At 39.9% G+C, this 14,868-nt stretch overlaps 2 protein-coding genes across 5 annotated transcripts in view; one reads left to right on the top strand and one right to left on the bottom strand.

Annotated features, from left to right (window-relative positions):
• Window positions 1–7,487: 7,487 nt before the first annotated feature.
• Window positions 7,488–12,491, top strand: cxcr5 (chemokine (C-X-C motif) receptor 5). Of its 2 annotated transcripts, none has more exons than XM_026191839.1 (3): window positions 7,488–7,499; window positions 9,814–9,990; window positions 11,266–12,491. In XM_026191839.1, exons 2-3 carry the CDS (start codon window positions 9,958–9,960, stop codon window positions 12,373–12,375), a joined length of 1,143 nt encoding a protein of 380 aa, XP_026047624.1. In that variant the 5' UTR covers window positions 7,488–7,499; window positions 9,814–9,957; the 3' UTR covers window positions 12,376–12,491. The 2 variants fall into 2 exon arrangements, with proteins under 2 accessions (XP_026047624.1, XP_026047623.1); XM_026191838.1 differs by lacking the exon at window positions 7,488–7,499 and adding an exon at window positions 9,119–9,413.
• A 538-nt stretch (window positions 12,492–13,029) lies between these two features.
• Window positions 13,030–14,868, bottom strand: part of bcl9l (bcl9 like) — a 28,266-nt gene continuing 26,427 nt past the window's right edge. For all 3 annotated transcript variants that reach the window (XM_026191835.1, XM_026191834.1, XM_026191837.1), the window contains 2 exons: window positions 14,612–14,866; window positions 13,030–14,330 (listed from right to left, as the gene is read on the bottom strand). In XM_026191835.1, coding sequence (XP_026047620.1) covers window positions 13,168–14,330; window positions 14,612–14,866 — 1,418 coding nt within the window. In that variant the 3' untranslated portion in view covers window positions 13,030–13,167. The remainder of the gene's footprint in view (window positions 14,331–14,611; window positions 14,867–14,868) is intronic.

Genomic DNA, 14,868 nt, shown 5'->3' with positions numbered 1-14,868 from the left:
CATAGTGAAAAAGCAGAATGGGATGCAGAGCATTTAGTTATCAGGCCCCTCTCAAGATAAACACACATCCTTTCTACCTTAAAGTTGGGCCTTAAATCGCCCACCTGTTACAGACAGACAGTGTTGTGGTTGTTATGGTCAGGGAGAAAAGATCATACAGAAATCAAATAAATATTTTTTTAATGATAGATATTTGTCTGTACAGTAAGGGATAGGTGTGGATGTAGCGTCATCCATGTGTTTTGGTGCATCACTGCCACCTGTTGTACAGACACTGAAGGTATCCTGTAATAATGTGTTGGTTGGGGAGAACATTAAAGTTTACCAACCAGAGGTCTCTGTTCTACACTCTTTGTCTTTCTTTTCTTGTGTGCCACACATAAAACTAATGCCGCATTAGATGATGTAAACTTTTTTGATGCTCAGTTTATTTTGTGTGCGGAGAACACTGTGACTCATAACGAGTGTAAATTAATATTTGTGACATCATTTTGCTGTGGGACAATATTTTAGGTATATGCCAAAGGGTGGCAGTGTGGGGTTTTGGAGAACATGCTTTTGACTAGCAAGCTGTAACAGTTACATCTTATATACTGCCTTCTAAGACTTCTAAGACAGACTCCAAAAGGCTGATTTTCATGTGTTGTGTTATTACTTCATATAAGTTTTTTTGTTTTGTTTTACATGGTGTTAGTCCTGTTAAGATGCGGCTCTTTAAAAGAGTTGGAAACTGTTAAAGGATAAAGCAGTGCAGACCTTATAAAGTTAACAGTGCTTTACTTAATTACCCAAATGGTTATTCTGATACCTGCACAGTCTTGCAGCATGTAATCATATTTGGTGCAAAGCAAACAAACTCAGTGTGTTGTTGTCGGCTAAATTCTTTACAATTATAGTTATTATTCTTCCTCAAACCGACAGGTGTAAGAGTGAGATGAGTGGTCTTACATTTTTTCACACATATTATTGTTCTTAAATTATTTGAATTTTACTGCAACAAAATCCAACTCTATTCAAGAGACTGTGATGGCTAGATGGGATTAATTAACCATCAGAATGGGAAATTCTTCTTCTTTCAAGCAAAGGCTACCTGAAAGCCAACAGACTGCTACTTTTTGATCTGCAGAGATCTGGATGTGAAGATGTAAATGTCCCAAACTTTTGTTGAGGACTTTGGGAGAAATACCGAAACAATATCTTTTTCATCTTTCTTATGTGATCACAAAAAGACCACAGATTTATAGAACAACGTCTTGGGAATGCCACACGTATTAAAGCATTAAAGTGCCTCCTGACCTCAAACACAGCTTATAGGTATGTCTTTGTCCATGAAGGTTACAATCACACACTGTACTAACCGTGGATAGAAGATACATAATTTGAACACTTTTCAACAAATTTACAACTACAATTCCACTTTTTTCATTATATTTAATCACTTCTAACATTATATCTGTATATAAAACACAATAATAATAAAAACAACTTTCAAAAATAGTAGTGCTTGCATTCCGGTAGGTTTCAGTCAAGACAGTGTGAAACAGAAAGTGAGGCAGCCTTAGCTGATGAGTCCGACACCCTCGTGATTTAAAATTTTACAAGTATTTCAGTTTTGTTTTGTTTTTCACAATACTTTAATTTTTTTTACATTATTTTTTCACAATTGTGGTAGGAAAGTATCCAGCTCATTCATGAAATGTTATTATTCAGTTGTTCACACAGTTTTAAGAGAGCCAGTGCTACCAACACTCCTGCTATGATTTCCATTTTTCAAAAACTCTAGCAAATGCTCAGTCATAGAACTTTCTCTTTAAATTGATCAGCTTTTCAAATGTAGTCATTTCTTTTGTAAAAGAACCAGCTGCAGTATTGTTAGGAATGAATGTACATGTGCAACGCCAAAAATTCCACACACGTTTCTAGCAAATAGCCTGCTCTTCAGGATCACCTTGAATGACTGAAAAACAAACATTTCTTATGTTTGGGACGTTGGTGAGTCATCTGGATGTTTACCGTGTGTAGCATGGATGAGAAATGTCACACCAACAGCTTCTATATTAATTAAAAAAAAAAAAAAACATGCTGAACTTTTCAGCACATTTAACAACCTGGTTGTTCAAACAGGTGCTGCATGCATGCCATCGTTGATTCCTCGTGGGTGAAACAGAGTATCGATATGCATGGTAGCCTGTAAATTCGTGTTAAGAGATGGAGTTTGTGTGGTTTTGATGTTAATGCTGTGGTCTGGTTTCACAGTCTGTTTAGCTGCTGTCTTCGCTGCCACATCTGCCCTAGAGCTGGCTGGGGATAGGGAGTCTTTTGAGTAAGTGTGAGTTTCACATGTACAAACAACTATAATCTTGGGGAACAATAGGGCATCCAGCAATGCAGCTACAAGCTCAGTATGTGCAATCCACTCCCCAGAGACTGTTATACGCTGTCACTGTTTCCATAAAGTGCTGAAATCATGCACCACCCCAAATGCATGGCTTTAATTGATAGAAATGGTGACTCCTTGACCCTTAGCGATTTCACACGCTCATGTTAGTCCCACGAGTTCAGCAGCTTGATCTGAAGAGTGAGACGGTCCTGTGCCTGATGCTAAGATGTCATGTTCTGTGACCACTGTTTGTCAGGTTAGTTTTAGAAACAACTTCTCTGTAATTGTGTGGTTCGCCATCTGCATCTGTGGTGAGAAGTGAAGCTGAGTTTAATACAGGGCCACTTTTAACCCTGACATTTGGGATTTCCAGTAATATAGTGTGTACATTGCTGTTGGTTACCTTCTTGTTAAAGGTCTTAGCATTTTTGTTGTAATTTACAACAGAATTCTTTTTTTTTTTTTACTTACCTTGACCAACAAGCAGCTGATAAATGTGTATTTTGTTTTTCTCAGTGACACAGTTAGTACTAAAAGCATTTATTCTGAGTAACCCGCATGGTCATGTCAAGTCAGTACTACCTTTTTGAGCTGTTCCATATATAGAAGAAGATCTGCTGCTAGTAATTCCAGCGAGAATGAAAAAAATGCTATTGGTCTTTGTCTTTCTCTATGCGGCTTTAGCAAAACAGAGGTCATGCATCCACCCTTTTTGTCTGCAGTTTGTCGGGATTTCATAATCGTAAAGTAATGGAGGTCTGCAGTATTAAGTCAGTGAAAGCTATTCGTTCCTGTTCAAGGTGGCAAAGATCACAGTCTGTTTTTAAGTATTGCAGATCGGATTTATTTCCCCTCGCAACTGCTTAATCTGTGTAACCGTTAAAGGGTGGTAAGTTGGATCCTCATGGGTAATTTGGCTTATAGCAGGGTGGAGCCTGGATGACTGTGTTCTTTCTTGTGTTACAGGCCTACGCACTGCTGCTGCTGTGTTGTTGCAGCCTTGTTGTTGCTTTGCTGTAGTTTACTGACTGGCATTGACTGGTTATTTGGAGTTGTCTTTTTTGGTTTTGTGCGTGTTGGTTCCTGTTTCTTTTCTATCTCATTTACTGAGTTTTGTTCTTTATCTCTTAATTTATAGTTTGTTTGTTTGCCACCACTTATTGTGGGGGCTAGGCATGTGTGGTGGAATTCCCTCTGATGCATGCTAGTGTACACACTGGAGAAGAGGTATAATGCATCATTTAAGTGGCATTGAGAATTGCAGAGAGTCCACGGGTGAGTAATTGGTGGCACCCTTGGGCACTTCTCCCTGTAGGTTGCCTCCCCAAGTGGCCGGTCTCCACCATTTTGTTTAATTATTTTACTGATGTGCTATTTTAACTAGGGCAGCATCGTTGCAGCGAACCTTGTTCGTTTGTTAATAAAGTGTCTTGATTGACAGTTCTGTATTGCCAGCCCTGCTACCTTAGAAGTTTCCTTTCTGCAGGACTGTATTTGCAGTTATGATCTGAAACCTTGTTTTATGAAATTGACCTGCTTCACCTCTGCTTGTTAATAACAAGCCTGTGTGCCTTTTGTAACTGTTAAAATGTTTGCACTGGCTATTGTAATCTCTCCTGGGGTGTAACTTTCCTCCCCAGGAGAGGAATGGGCTCTTCCTCCTTCGCGCCGCCACATTTGCTTGTGGTTTTTTGGGAGAGAGGGACGTGCCTCCGCATAGGTGACTTTCTCTGAAGCCCATCACCTTGTGACCGTTCTCAGTGAGGAATTTCAACAGTCGGTCTCGCAGCCCTGCTTAGAAGGAAAACACATCATTAAATCATCAGCATATTGTCACAGTGTCAGCCCCTCTGGAGAGATTAAATAGAGAGATTTTAATTTTATTTTTTTTCCACTGCACTGTTGAGCATCATCTTGAATATCTTGTTCAGCTTTTGTAAGAGAAGGATGTGTACTGGTATCATGGATACTGTAAAAACCTTGACATTTATTAGTGAAAATCACTCTGACTGCACATTTGGGTTTTTTTGTTTTTGGTCAGCTCTCTCAGACACATGTGCTGTCACTTGTATTGTGTGTGTGTGTACGCTGTTGTGGAAACTTCACCTGTTTATCATGAAATGCAAGCACAGCAGTCTGTAGGAGTTTCCACTCCAATGTGAAAGCAAATTCAAGTTGTATTTAACAATCGCTACATTTTACTCACTCATGTCATAATCAAGCTATTTTTCCCTGACACAATGACAGTCAACAAGTTTACATGTTGTTGGGATTAAATAATTTGCAGTGCCTCAATAATGATATGCTTTTTTATTAATAAGTGTTATAAAGTTATATAGTGTAGTATTAAGTGGACACAGCCCTGCAAGTTGACAGGACAACATGGTGACGGCAGAAATGCATGTTTGAAAGATTCGTTCATTGTCTTCGGAAATCTCTTTTGCGTTGTTCAGTCATTGGAAAGTCTCCTGGTCCTGCAGATTTTATGGCTCTACCACTTAGTCTGTTCACGGGTTTACTAAAATGTTAACATGTTGTCCTGCAACCCAGATAATTCATTGTAGCGAGGGTTTGTAAACACCAGATGAATTCAGTCTTTGGCCGTAATATGCCCCTCAGCTTTTTCCATTTTAGCAGCAATGTGAGAGATGGCTGTGTTGACACGCCTGCATTCATTGCACGTGCATGTGTCATTTTCACATCCCCCTCCTTCCCCTTCTCATCACCCACCCAAAGTCATATACCCCCAGTTTCCTGTTTTTCAAGATAATCCTTAACCCAACTTAACTTTCTCTCGCTGATTTTTGCTTCATACAGCAACATTTTAGGCATTTTCAGCCACATACAGAAAACAGCCATTGTTATTGCTGCCTTCACATCCTTTCCTCTTCCATGTCCACAGTAGTGCATGCTTGTGTCTTGTGCATTATCAGCTGTTGTATCCGGACTTTTTGCTTCAGTTTTGTTTTCTTGTTAATTTTCTCAGTCTTTTCTTTTTGCCATTTCTCTCCATGTATGGCAAATTTCTCAACGTTTGACCACCTTCCCAAATCCCTTTGCACAGAGTGTTTGTTTTTGGACTTCAGGGCCTTTCACAAAGCGATCTCACAGGTGAACTTCCCAGTTTGTGATTTTGGGGGGCATCTCTCCAACTAGCTGTTGGGTGGTCTAAGCAACTGTGCTTTGGACATATTTCCATTAGGTTTGACTTATTTTTCTGTTGAACAAAAGTGTATATCTCAGAAAGGTTTTATCTCCCTGGGCATTTAGTGAAGTTGTTGCATAGTGTGCATAGGTTGGTCTCACCTGCTCTCCATCCCAAGGTCTTCATCAATTGAAATTTCAGCAGTGATTCTGTCTGCTTTAGATTGGTAGGTACCTGTCTCCTAAATAATCAGTGTTCTGATCGATAGGATTCTTTTGGGAAAATAAATTCAGTGTTGAAACCAGACTTATTTTTTCCAAGATCATTCACTTCATGTCCATATCCACACTATTAACCTCCAACAGCCATAGATTAAGTCTGGCATTTTTAAAGCAGTCTTGAGCAACAGTTCTCCAGGCTTTCTGAAGTCCTGTTTTCAGAGGAATTTCATTTGTTCACTTAACACTGATCTATGAATCATTCAAGCAACAAATAACTCGAGGGATGAACCAGGGTTGTGTCTACACATCACAGAGAACTTTAAAAAAGAACCAGTTTGAAATTGTATCTTCTGGCACTTCATTATTAGCAGCCCTTTAAAAAAACAACAATGAATAAACGCATTAACATTTGTTGCAGTTTCTTTAGTTGAATACAATGACTGTATAAAATGTTTTCTACAGTCATTGGCTGAATATATGAAAAATGCCAAACATAACACATTTCTGCACATAATTTTGCCCCAATAATGTGATTCCCACAGAGCTAATAGATGGCATGGTGTGCAGTATGTTCTAAAAAATTGATAAAAGTGGAGGACAAAAGAAGAGGCAGCAGGCCTAAAACAAAAAACAACAACTAAGGTGGATGAACAGCATCTGAAAAAAGATAAAGTCCCGTCATAGAACTTGAGAGATGCATCTGTCCCTCCTGCTGATCCATCTACTGTTCACTGGGGCATTATCAAAAATGGTCTCAGTATAGGAGCGGCTGTGAAGTGACCATTTTAAGGAAAGGAAACATGGAGAAAAAACTGAGGTTTGCCAAATTACACAAGAACTGGACTGAAACTTTTGGATAGCAGACTTCACTGTGGACACCATGCTATTTATTATTTCATATTTTAATTATTTATTTAATTATTTATTTGGTCTAGTTCAATTTAATCAGTCCAAGTGGGGACATTGGCAGTATATTATAACTGATTGGACCAAAACACTTACTGTTTATATGGTTTACAAAGAATATAAAACTTATGCAAGAGAACCCCAGAAAAACTGAATGGCTCCTTAGTTTGGTGGAGAGCTAAAAGGGATGTTTGTTGTGTAAAGAGAGCTAAAATGCAAGGCTGGTTCAGAGCACAAACTGTAAAGGGCACAGATTTGCAGTGTTGCTGCTGGCTACAGCCCACACTAGTTGTTTTTGTCATGCAGAGTCTCGTCGTTCTTGTTTTTGCAGCAAGAATGTACTTTCCTGTTTTGGAGAAATTCTGCATCTGTAGCTAAGCAGACATGAACGGAAATCACAAATAAGTCATTTTAATCATCCTGACTTTGATCACTTGTGTGGAGAAGCATCCTGTCAGCTGTTAGGCATGTATGCACTGTACTTCCACATTCGGATTTACCACAGAAACCATGTCCGTGGCCCCCACCCCCACTTCCTTTCTATCAAAAGAGAGGATAAAATTTGAATAATAATGTTGTGTAGAGTCTAAACTAAAAGATGACTGAAGTAGATTAAACAGGGTTTGTTATCTTTCTAAGAACAATATGTGTCTCTATCAAAGATATATGGTTTACTATTTGTTTTCTTTTATAGTATTTTATGTTTACATCGTTAAATACCCTTAATGAAATAGCCTTATTTGATTAACCCACGTTTTATATATTTTTTTTTAATTTAAATTTGATTTAAAAAATGAAACCAATCACATTTCCTGTTGATATTTGTGGTTAAGGTGATGCTGAAGCTGTAAGTAGCTTTTATGGCAAGGTCTTTCAACCTGTGCAGTCACCATCCTGCTTGTTATGGCTCCTGGGGCCCGTTCTTCGTACGTCGCTTACTACATCCAAGATCAAATGACACATCCAAGATCAAATCATCGCGCTAACCGTGAGCTCGCTAATCCGGTTCCCCGAACACACCTGCTGTTGACGATTACTACAGCTGGACGCAGGAATGTGACATCACTGGGCGTCGTAAAAGGGGCTACGCATCGATAGTAGAAACATTGATCGGCAACCCGCTGATTGGTCGGCGAAAATGTCGAAGGGGCGTGCTCGGTATTTTCCGGCAGCAGAGCAAGAACTCTTGAGTGAGGGATTTCAGGAGTTTCAGAGTTTAATTAAAACGCAAGAGAACACTGCAAAGGCTGCAAAAGCAAGGAGAGAGGGCTGGCAGAAAGTTGCTGACAAATCAAACTCGTAGGTAATTTAATAATAATAATAATAATGGATTGGATTTATATAGCGCTTTCCAAGGCACCCAAAGCGCTTTACGATACCACTATTCATTCACTCCCACATTCACACACTGGTGGAGGCAGCTACGGTTGTAGCCAGGCTGCCATATCGCGCCATCGGCCCCTCTGGCCAACACCAGTAGGCGGTAGGGTAGATCTATCATATGACACTATATTGTCCAATATCATATGGCATTATATTATATTATAATATGTTATATTATATCCCCTTTCACATTAGAGCCACAACAGGACCCACAAGAACATGGGAACAAGTAAAAGTGGAATACAGGAGTATTCTACAGAATGGTAATATTTATCTCTTAGATTGCTTTGCGTCTCTTGGCAAGGTAATACTGGCCTGTAATACTCTGTTAGTTTGTTCATAACAGCAACCAAGAAAAGGGCAGAGGAAAAAAAGACAGGTGGTGGTCCTGCACCCCCTCGTCAACAAGTTGGTTAAGTAAATAATACCCTCACGGGAAAATCGATATCTCTCTATGAGCACACTGTCGCGCTGAGCTAAAGGATCCTGTCTATCCCGCAATATACGCTGAATTCTGAGGACTCTCCTTATCAATCTTGCACCTTCCGCAATGGGCTGCTCGCGTATACGGACAGGACATGGCTGCGACAGACTTCCCAAATCCACCTTCGCTTTTATAGCTGTGGTCTCTCATCTTGATTACACGAAGTAATTTACAATTACTACTCTGAAATATGAATTACATCTGTAATAATCACATACATGTAATAGAATGTTAATAGTACATTTCCCTTTTTTAGGGAATGACCTGTATGTATCTGTGTGAAATCAATAAATGGATCAGGTGCTGCATTGTCTTTAGTTACATTGATGTTATTTATTTATGGTGAAACAGTGGTGGAATATCGCTGTTGCTTTCGTATGAATGACGCGGACATACCTGCGTGGCCGCGATCTAATCCTGTTTACATAAAGTGAACCTGCTCCCGAGCAGGTTTACGCTTACGGCTCTGTTGCTATGACAGCAAGTCCCGGATGAGCTTCGGGGAACCGACTGATCCAGGATCACGCGAAATCGTCAACAATCTAATCCGGCTAACCTACTTAGCGAGGTACGAAGAACGGGCCCCTGGCCTTGGAAGAAGTGAGCCAGCCTTCCTTCAAGCAGACCTCCAGGGAAAATCTATAGGACCAGCCGAGGGATCCCAGACCAATCAGCAACTGATTGGGCACACCTGTGTCTTTAAAAGGCTGAAGCACATTCATTCAGGGGCTGCTGCTTTGAACTGAGTGTGCAGTCTGCCTCGTATGCTTCTGTCAGTGAGCCTTGCTTGTAAAACCCTGTCTCAAGTGTGAGATTGTGGCTACTTTAAATTTAAAAAAAAAAAACCCAATCACATTTCCTGTTGATATTTGTGGTTAAGGTGATGCTGAAGCTGTAAGTAGCTTTTATGGCAAGGTGTTTCAACCTTTGCGGTCACCATCCTGCTTGTTAATATTAACCTTAAACTGGACCGTGAACATAAAAATGTTCAATTCAATTAAATTTTATTTATATAGCACCAAATCACAATTCAAGGGGCTTTATATTGTGTTGTCAGTTGTCAGTAAAAACATAAATCTGGTACTAATGACCGAGCTGGATGATCTTTCCAAACGGTCATTAAAAAATTTAGAGGAAGGATGTATATAAATGTGCTGAAATAATTCTGTTCAGTTTAGTGCAGTTGCAACGTGCTGGTCAAAAGCTAGAATACAGGAGTGCAGTTACTTGGAATTGCATTACTGCTCTTGTGTGATTAATATAGATAACATTGTTTTTGTGTCTTTCCTTCCAGAGACGCCCATGAACCCAAAAAAAAAGAAAAAAAAAAGAAAGACATTAGCATAGCGAATAGAGCCAGCCAGCACTGGGAGGAAGTGCAAGCATATTTCAGTACTGCAGTGTGACACATGCATTCAAGGGGCCAAGATTTATCTGCATGGCTTCAACAATGACTCTTATAGCATTTGAGGTAAGACTTAAAATAAGAAATGGTGAGATGAATGGAAAGTTAGTGCAAATATTCTGTATGACAGCACTCTTCAGCAGAGTTTTGTTGTAGTAGCACGTATAATGGGAAATTCTGTCTAAATATTTTAATTTAGAACTTTTTATTTGTTTTATTGTTTTTTTGTTTTGTTTTTTTATACACAACCATAAAGGAATACGTAAGCTCTATTGTTATTTCCTATCCGGTCACATATTCTGTAACTCCTCGTTAATCGTTATGAAGCTGAAAGTCTCATATAAGACATTAACATAATTCTGTACCTTCATTTTCCAAACCTCAGCCTCAGTTTTAAACTGAGGTTTTAGTTTAAAACAAGAGATTTTAAATGGAATGAGCAACATGTAGCTGCTGCCTGTGACTACGGCTCAGCTGGGAGTTTTACATTCTTCCTATATGAAAAGAGAATGAATGATGTAATTTTTTCTATTAATACACATTTGATGACACACAGATTTGGAGGGAAAAGGAAATTGAAGTTAAAATAAAACCTGTATGGTTGTTATGTTATTTCTTATTATAATCATAATCCTTTTATCAGTCTACATTACTCGCAATAGAAAATAGATGTGTAATCAAATACCATAGAGAAGATTTCTTTATGAAAATATGACATTTCATCAAAAGGGAGAATCACATCTGTAATATATCATAAAAATATTTGTACGTGACTTTTTTTTCCACAGAAGTCCAGCAGTACAGTTAACATTACATTTGAATAGGTTGCTGCTTTTGGTGTAACGGTGTTATGATTATTACACATATTTTGCATTTCTAATGATTTTTCTGCAGATATTTTTCCCGCAGACTTCTTTCCATATTTAGTAACATTTGATTAAACACCGAGAAACGGCACACTCTACAAGGGTTTCAGCTAGTTATTTAAGTTGTGTTTGTACCAGCTACTATTTTTTTTTTTTTTTTAAATATGATTAGCCACGGTTGAATCACATTTGTCAAATTTAGCTTGAAATGCCTTCTGAGTCATCATGAGAGGGAAGTGAAAACAATCTGGTCTATTCAGTGTTTCCTGCCTAAACATTAGACTGAGAAAACTGCAGTGGAAAAAAAGAAGTATTTGATCATTACATAAATGAGTCTGTTCACACTCCTGTAATGAATCTTCATCATGAAACAAAACTATTAGTCTGATCACTATCACATATACTGCATACAACAGGGAATCTTCATTTGAGATTTCATGATTAAAAGTAATGCTCTCTTGTATGTGTTTTCAAGTTGACACCTGAAGAACTTAATAACTTGACCTATGACTCCTGCAACTTCACCGATGACTACTGCAACTGCACCGATGACTACTGCAACTTCCCCAGTGTCTACCCGTGTGATGATGTGGTCCTGCAGAGTTTTTATGGCCAGTTCCTGCCTGTGCTGTACACTGTGATTTTTCTCCTGGGTGTGGCAGGGAATGGCCTGATGATAACAGTCCTGGTGACACGATGGCGCCAGCTCCGCATCACAGAGATCTACCTACTGCATCTTGCCCTGGCTGATCTCATGCTTTTGTTTACAATTCCCTTCGATGTAGCCGACAGCGCCACCGGCTGGATTTTTGGAGATTTTATGTGCAAACTGAATGAGTTCTTGAAGAATCTGAACCTCCTTTGTGGCAGCGTCCTTTTAGCTTGCATTGGATTTGATCGGTATTTGGCAATTGTTCATGCAATTCCCAGTATGCAAAGTCGCCTTCCAAGAACAGTGCACCTAACTTGTATGATAATGTGGCTCATCTGTTTGTTTTTGGCATTACCGAACGCCGTATTTGCCTCAGTGACACAGAAAAATTCAACGTCAGGCATACCTTTCCTGGCCTGTTACCACTACAGTTATGGTGCACACGCAAGCAACTGGGTTTTGACCAACAGTGTCTTTCATCATTTGTGTTTTTTCTTATCTCTGGTTATCATGAGCTACTGCTACGCAGCACTAGTAATTACTCTGTGCAACAGCCAGAAAAGTGAAGCAAAAAAAGGAGCCATTCGAATATCACTGCTTGTCACACTTGTGTTTTGCTTCTGTTGGCTGCCACATAATGTCAGTTTGATCATATATACCCTGCGACAACAGAATGTGATCATGGATGACGACTGTAAATCAAGAGAAATAATGCTGCAAGTGCTTGAAGTGACAAAGAGCCTGGGTATCTTGCACTGTTGCCTGAACCCTTTCTTGTATGCATTTGTTGGAGTGCGCTTTCGCAATGAGATGATACATCTGCTTTGTAAACTGGGCTGCAGACGAATCTGCCTGCCTTTCCTCAGAGTCCATGGCCACAGTCGGGTATCAATTTCTGATGGAGCAACCACCAACAGCACAGTGCTCATGTAATAAAGTCCTCTAGTCCATGTGTACATGCCCTGAAAATACCCCTCCTCTGTACAGTGATCTTATAATACAATACTCATTTCTACTTTTACTGTATTTTTTTTTTTTTTTTTTAAATTGTCCAGTCCAAAAAAAAAAAAAAAAAAAAGTTGTAAAGCTGGCCAAATATCAGCCTTGTGTTGTTTTGTAGCTACTGCTAATCCAATAAAGATTTTATTTTATATATTATACGACACCCGTGTTCCCTTGTGAGTGTTATCAGATTACATGAATTGACAACACAAGAACCAAAACAAAACCATGTTAGAGATCCTTATTATTCTTTTTTAAACTCCTATTAAAACACAGTTATACAGAACAACTGCAAACAATCACAAATTGCATCTTATATACAGCAAGTATATATATTATAATATATATATATATAATTCCTTTGCACAACAGTTTGGTAGTTGGAGAAAATAAATCAATGATATTAAAACAAATAGAAATTTGAGGCACTCCTCTCCTGACTGCTGCGCTGTTCCCACAACAAATACACACATTTCTGAAATATACACATTTTACAGTTTATATAAAATGGCTTCAAACTTGTTATTGAACAGTGTTATAGTGATTTCATTTTTAATCAGTTGTAATCCTTTTTTGCTCTCTCTCTTTTTTTTTTTTCTTTTTTTTTTTTTAATTCCTCCTTTTCAAAACCACTACAAGAATAACAATGAAAAATTCTGGACACAATGGGAGGGTAACCCAGTGAACGCATTTTTTTATTAAAGAACTGTTTATTGAGCTGGATCAGAATGGCATATTGGTCATACCTCCAGGACCATAGCCAATGGAACTGTCCAGAGACATTCCCCGCTGTCTGAGAGACTGTGGGCCCATCATACCAGACTGTGGATGAGGTGGGGCCATCATGGGACCCTGAGGGGACATTAGTGGGCCCTGGGGTCCAAAGGGTTCCCCTGCAATTGACATGCTTCGCTGCTTAGCCTGCATCATCATAATATTCTGCTGTGCCATCAGATTCTGTTGGTGCTGCTGAGAAGGCATCATGCCAGGTCCATATGCATTGGAGGGATGGTGGAGAAGGCTGTTGGCCATCATGGCTTGTTGTTGCTGGAGTTGCTGTTGGGGCATCAGCCCTGTCCTTCCCATCATATGACCAGGGGGACAACACATGGGGCCCATGCCCCCAGTAGAAACCATACCCCTGGAGACCCCCTGAGGAATGACCATGCTCTGGCGTATTCCACCATGTGAGGGGTGAGGTGGCAGCTGCTGTTCAGCCATCATATTCTGTAGGCTTGCCAAGTGGGGGTTAGACGAAGGGCCACTGCTATGCGGAGGCCCAGAAGAAGACAGCTGTTTAAGGAGCTGCTGTGGCTGCTGGGATGGCATCCCTTGATGTGGATTCTGATGTGGCTCACTCTTAGGGAAATACTGAAGAGTGCTACTCGGCTTATCGGAAGGAATGATGCGGGAGAGATCAAACTCAGGAATCCCTGTGTGAGTGGGGCGTATGACTTCACTTAGATCAGGTCCTTCACCTATGGGAAGTGAGGGAAAAGAGTCTGGTGGGTGAGGGGGGCGTTGGTGAGGATGACCTTTGTTAAGAAGATGTAACTGCTGATGTGGCAGAATATCTTCATTAGACTGAGCGAAATTCTGTGACATGCCTCCAATAGGTGAGTGCATGGGCCCATGTGGTGGTGGCTGCATGCGGGGAAACCCTGCCGTCTGGGGTATAGGGGACACATTGCAGGGCCCCATTCCCTCAGGTGCTCCTCCCATCATGGCAGAATTCATGGCAGGCATGCCCATTTGGTTTGGGGAAGAAAGGACAGGTGCTGAGGAATCGTGGGACAGGTGCTGCTGACCTTGGTTTACAATACCCATCGGGCTTTGGGGATCACTGTGAGGACCAATCTGTGACGTCTGGGGATTACCCATATTTCCTGGTGATAAAACAAGATGAATACATGAAAAACCCATATTATAACAGTTAATAAACACAAATGTTTTCTTAACTCGTTAAAATTACAAAGTATTAACTGGAGCATTATTTTTATTCAAAAAACTCACTACTTTAATATAAATACTTAAACTTTCTTTTTGTCATGTTTTTTCCTGTAATGGCATAGACAAATTGCCTTACATCAGCACAATTTAAGCAAATCCTCCGTTTAACCACTGTAAAAGGTATTTTCTGTCTGTAATGATATCCCTATTTTCATACCTCCGATGCTGACACCAGATAGAAGAGGACGATCTGGTAGCATCTCATCATCAGAAGTAGCAATTGTTTTGATTGCATCATGGTAGAGAGGAGTTGAACTGGGAATTGCGTACTTGGACATTTGAGACATGATAAGAGATAATGGATTCTGAGATGTTGGGACATCGGGAGAGGACGTAAATGGCATACTAGGATTCATTGAGCCTGGCTGGGAAATAGGGGTAGAGCTTGAACTCCTAGGGGGAAGTGATTGGCCT

This window comes from Astatotilapia calliptera, chromosome 14 (assembly GCF_900246225.1).
Source record: "Astatotilapia calliptera chromosome 14, fAstCal1.2, whole genome shotgun sequence".
In the NCBI taxonomy this organism is placed as follows: domain Eukaryota; kingdom Metazoa; phylum Chordata; class Actinopteri; order Cichliformes; family Cichlidae; genus Astatotilapia; species Astatotilapia calliptera.
This window is presented reverse-complemented; position numbering and strand designations above follow the sequence as displayed.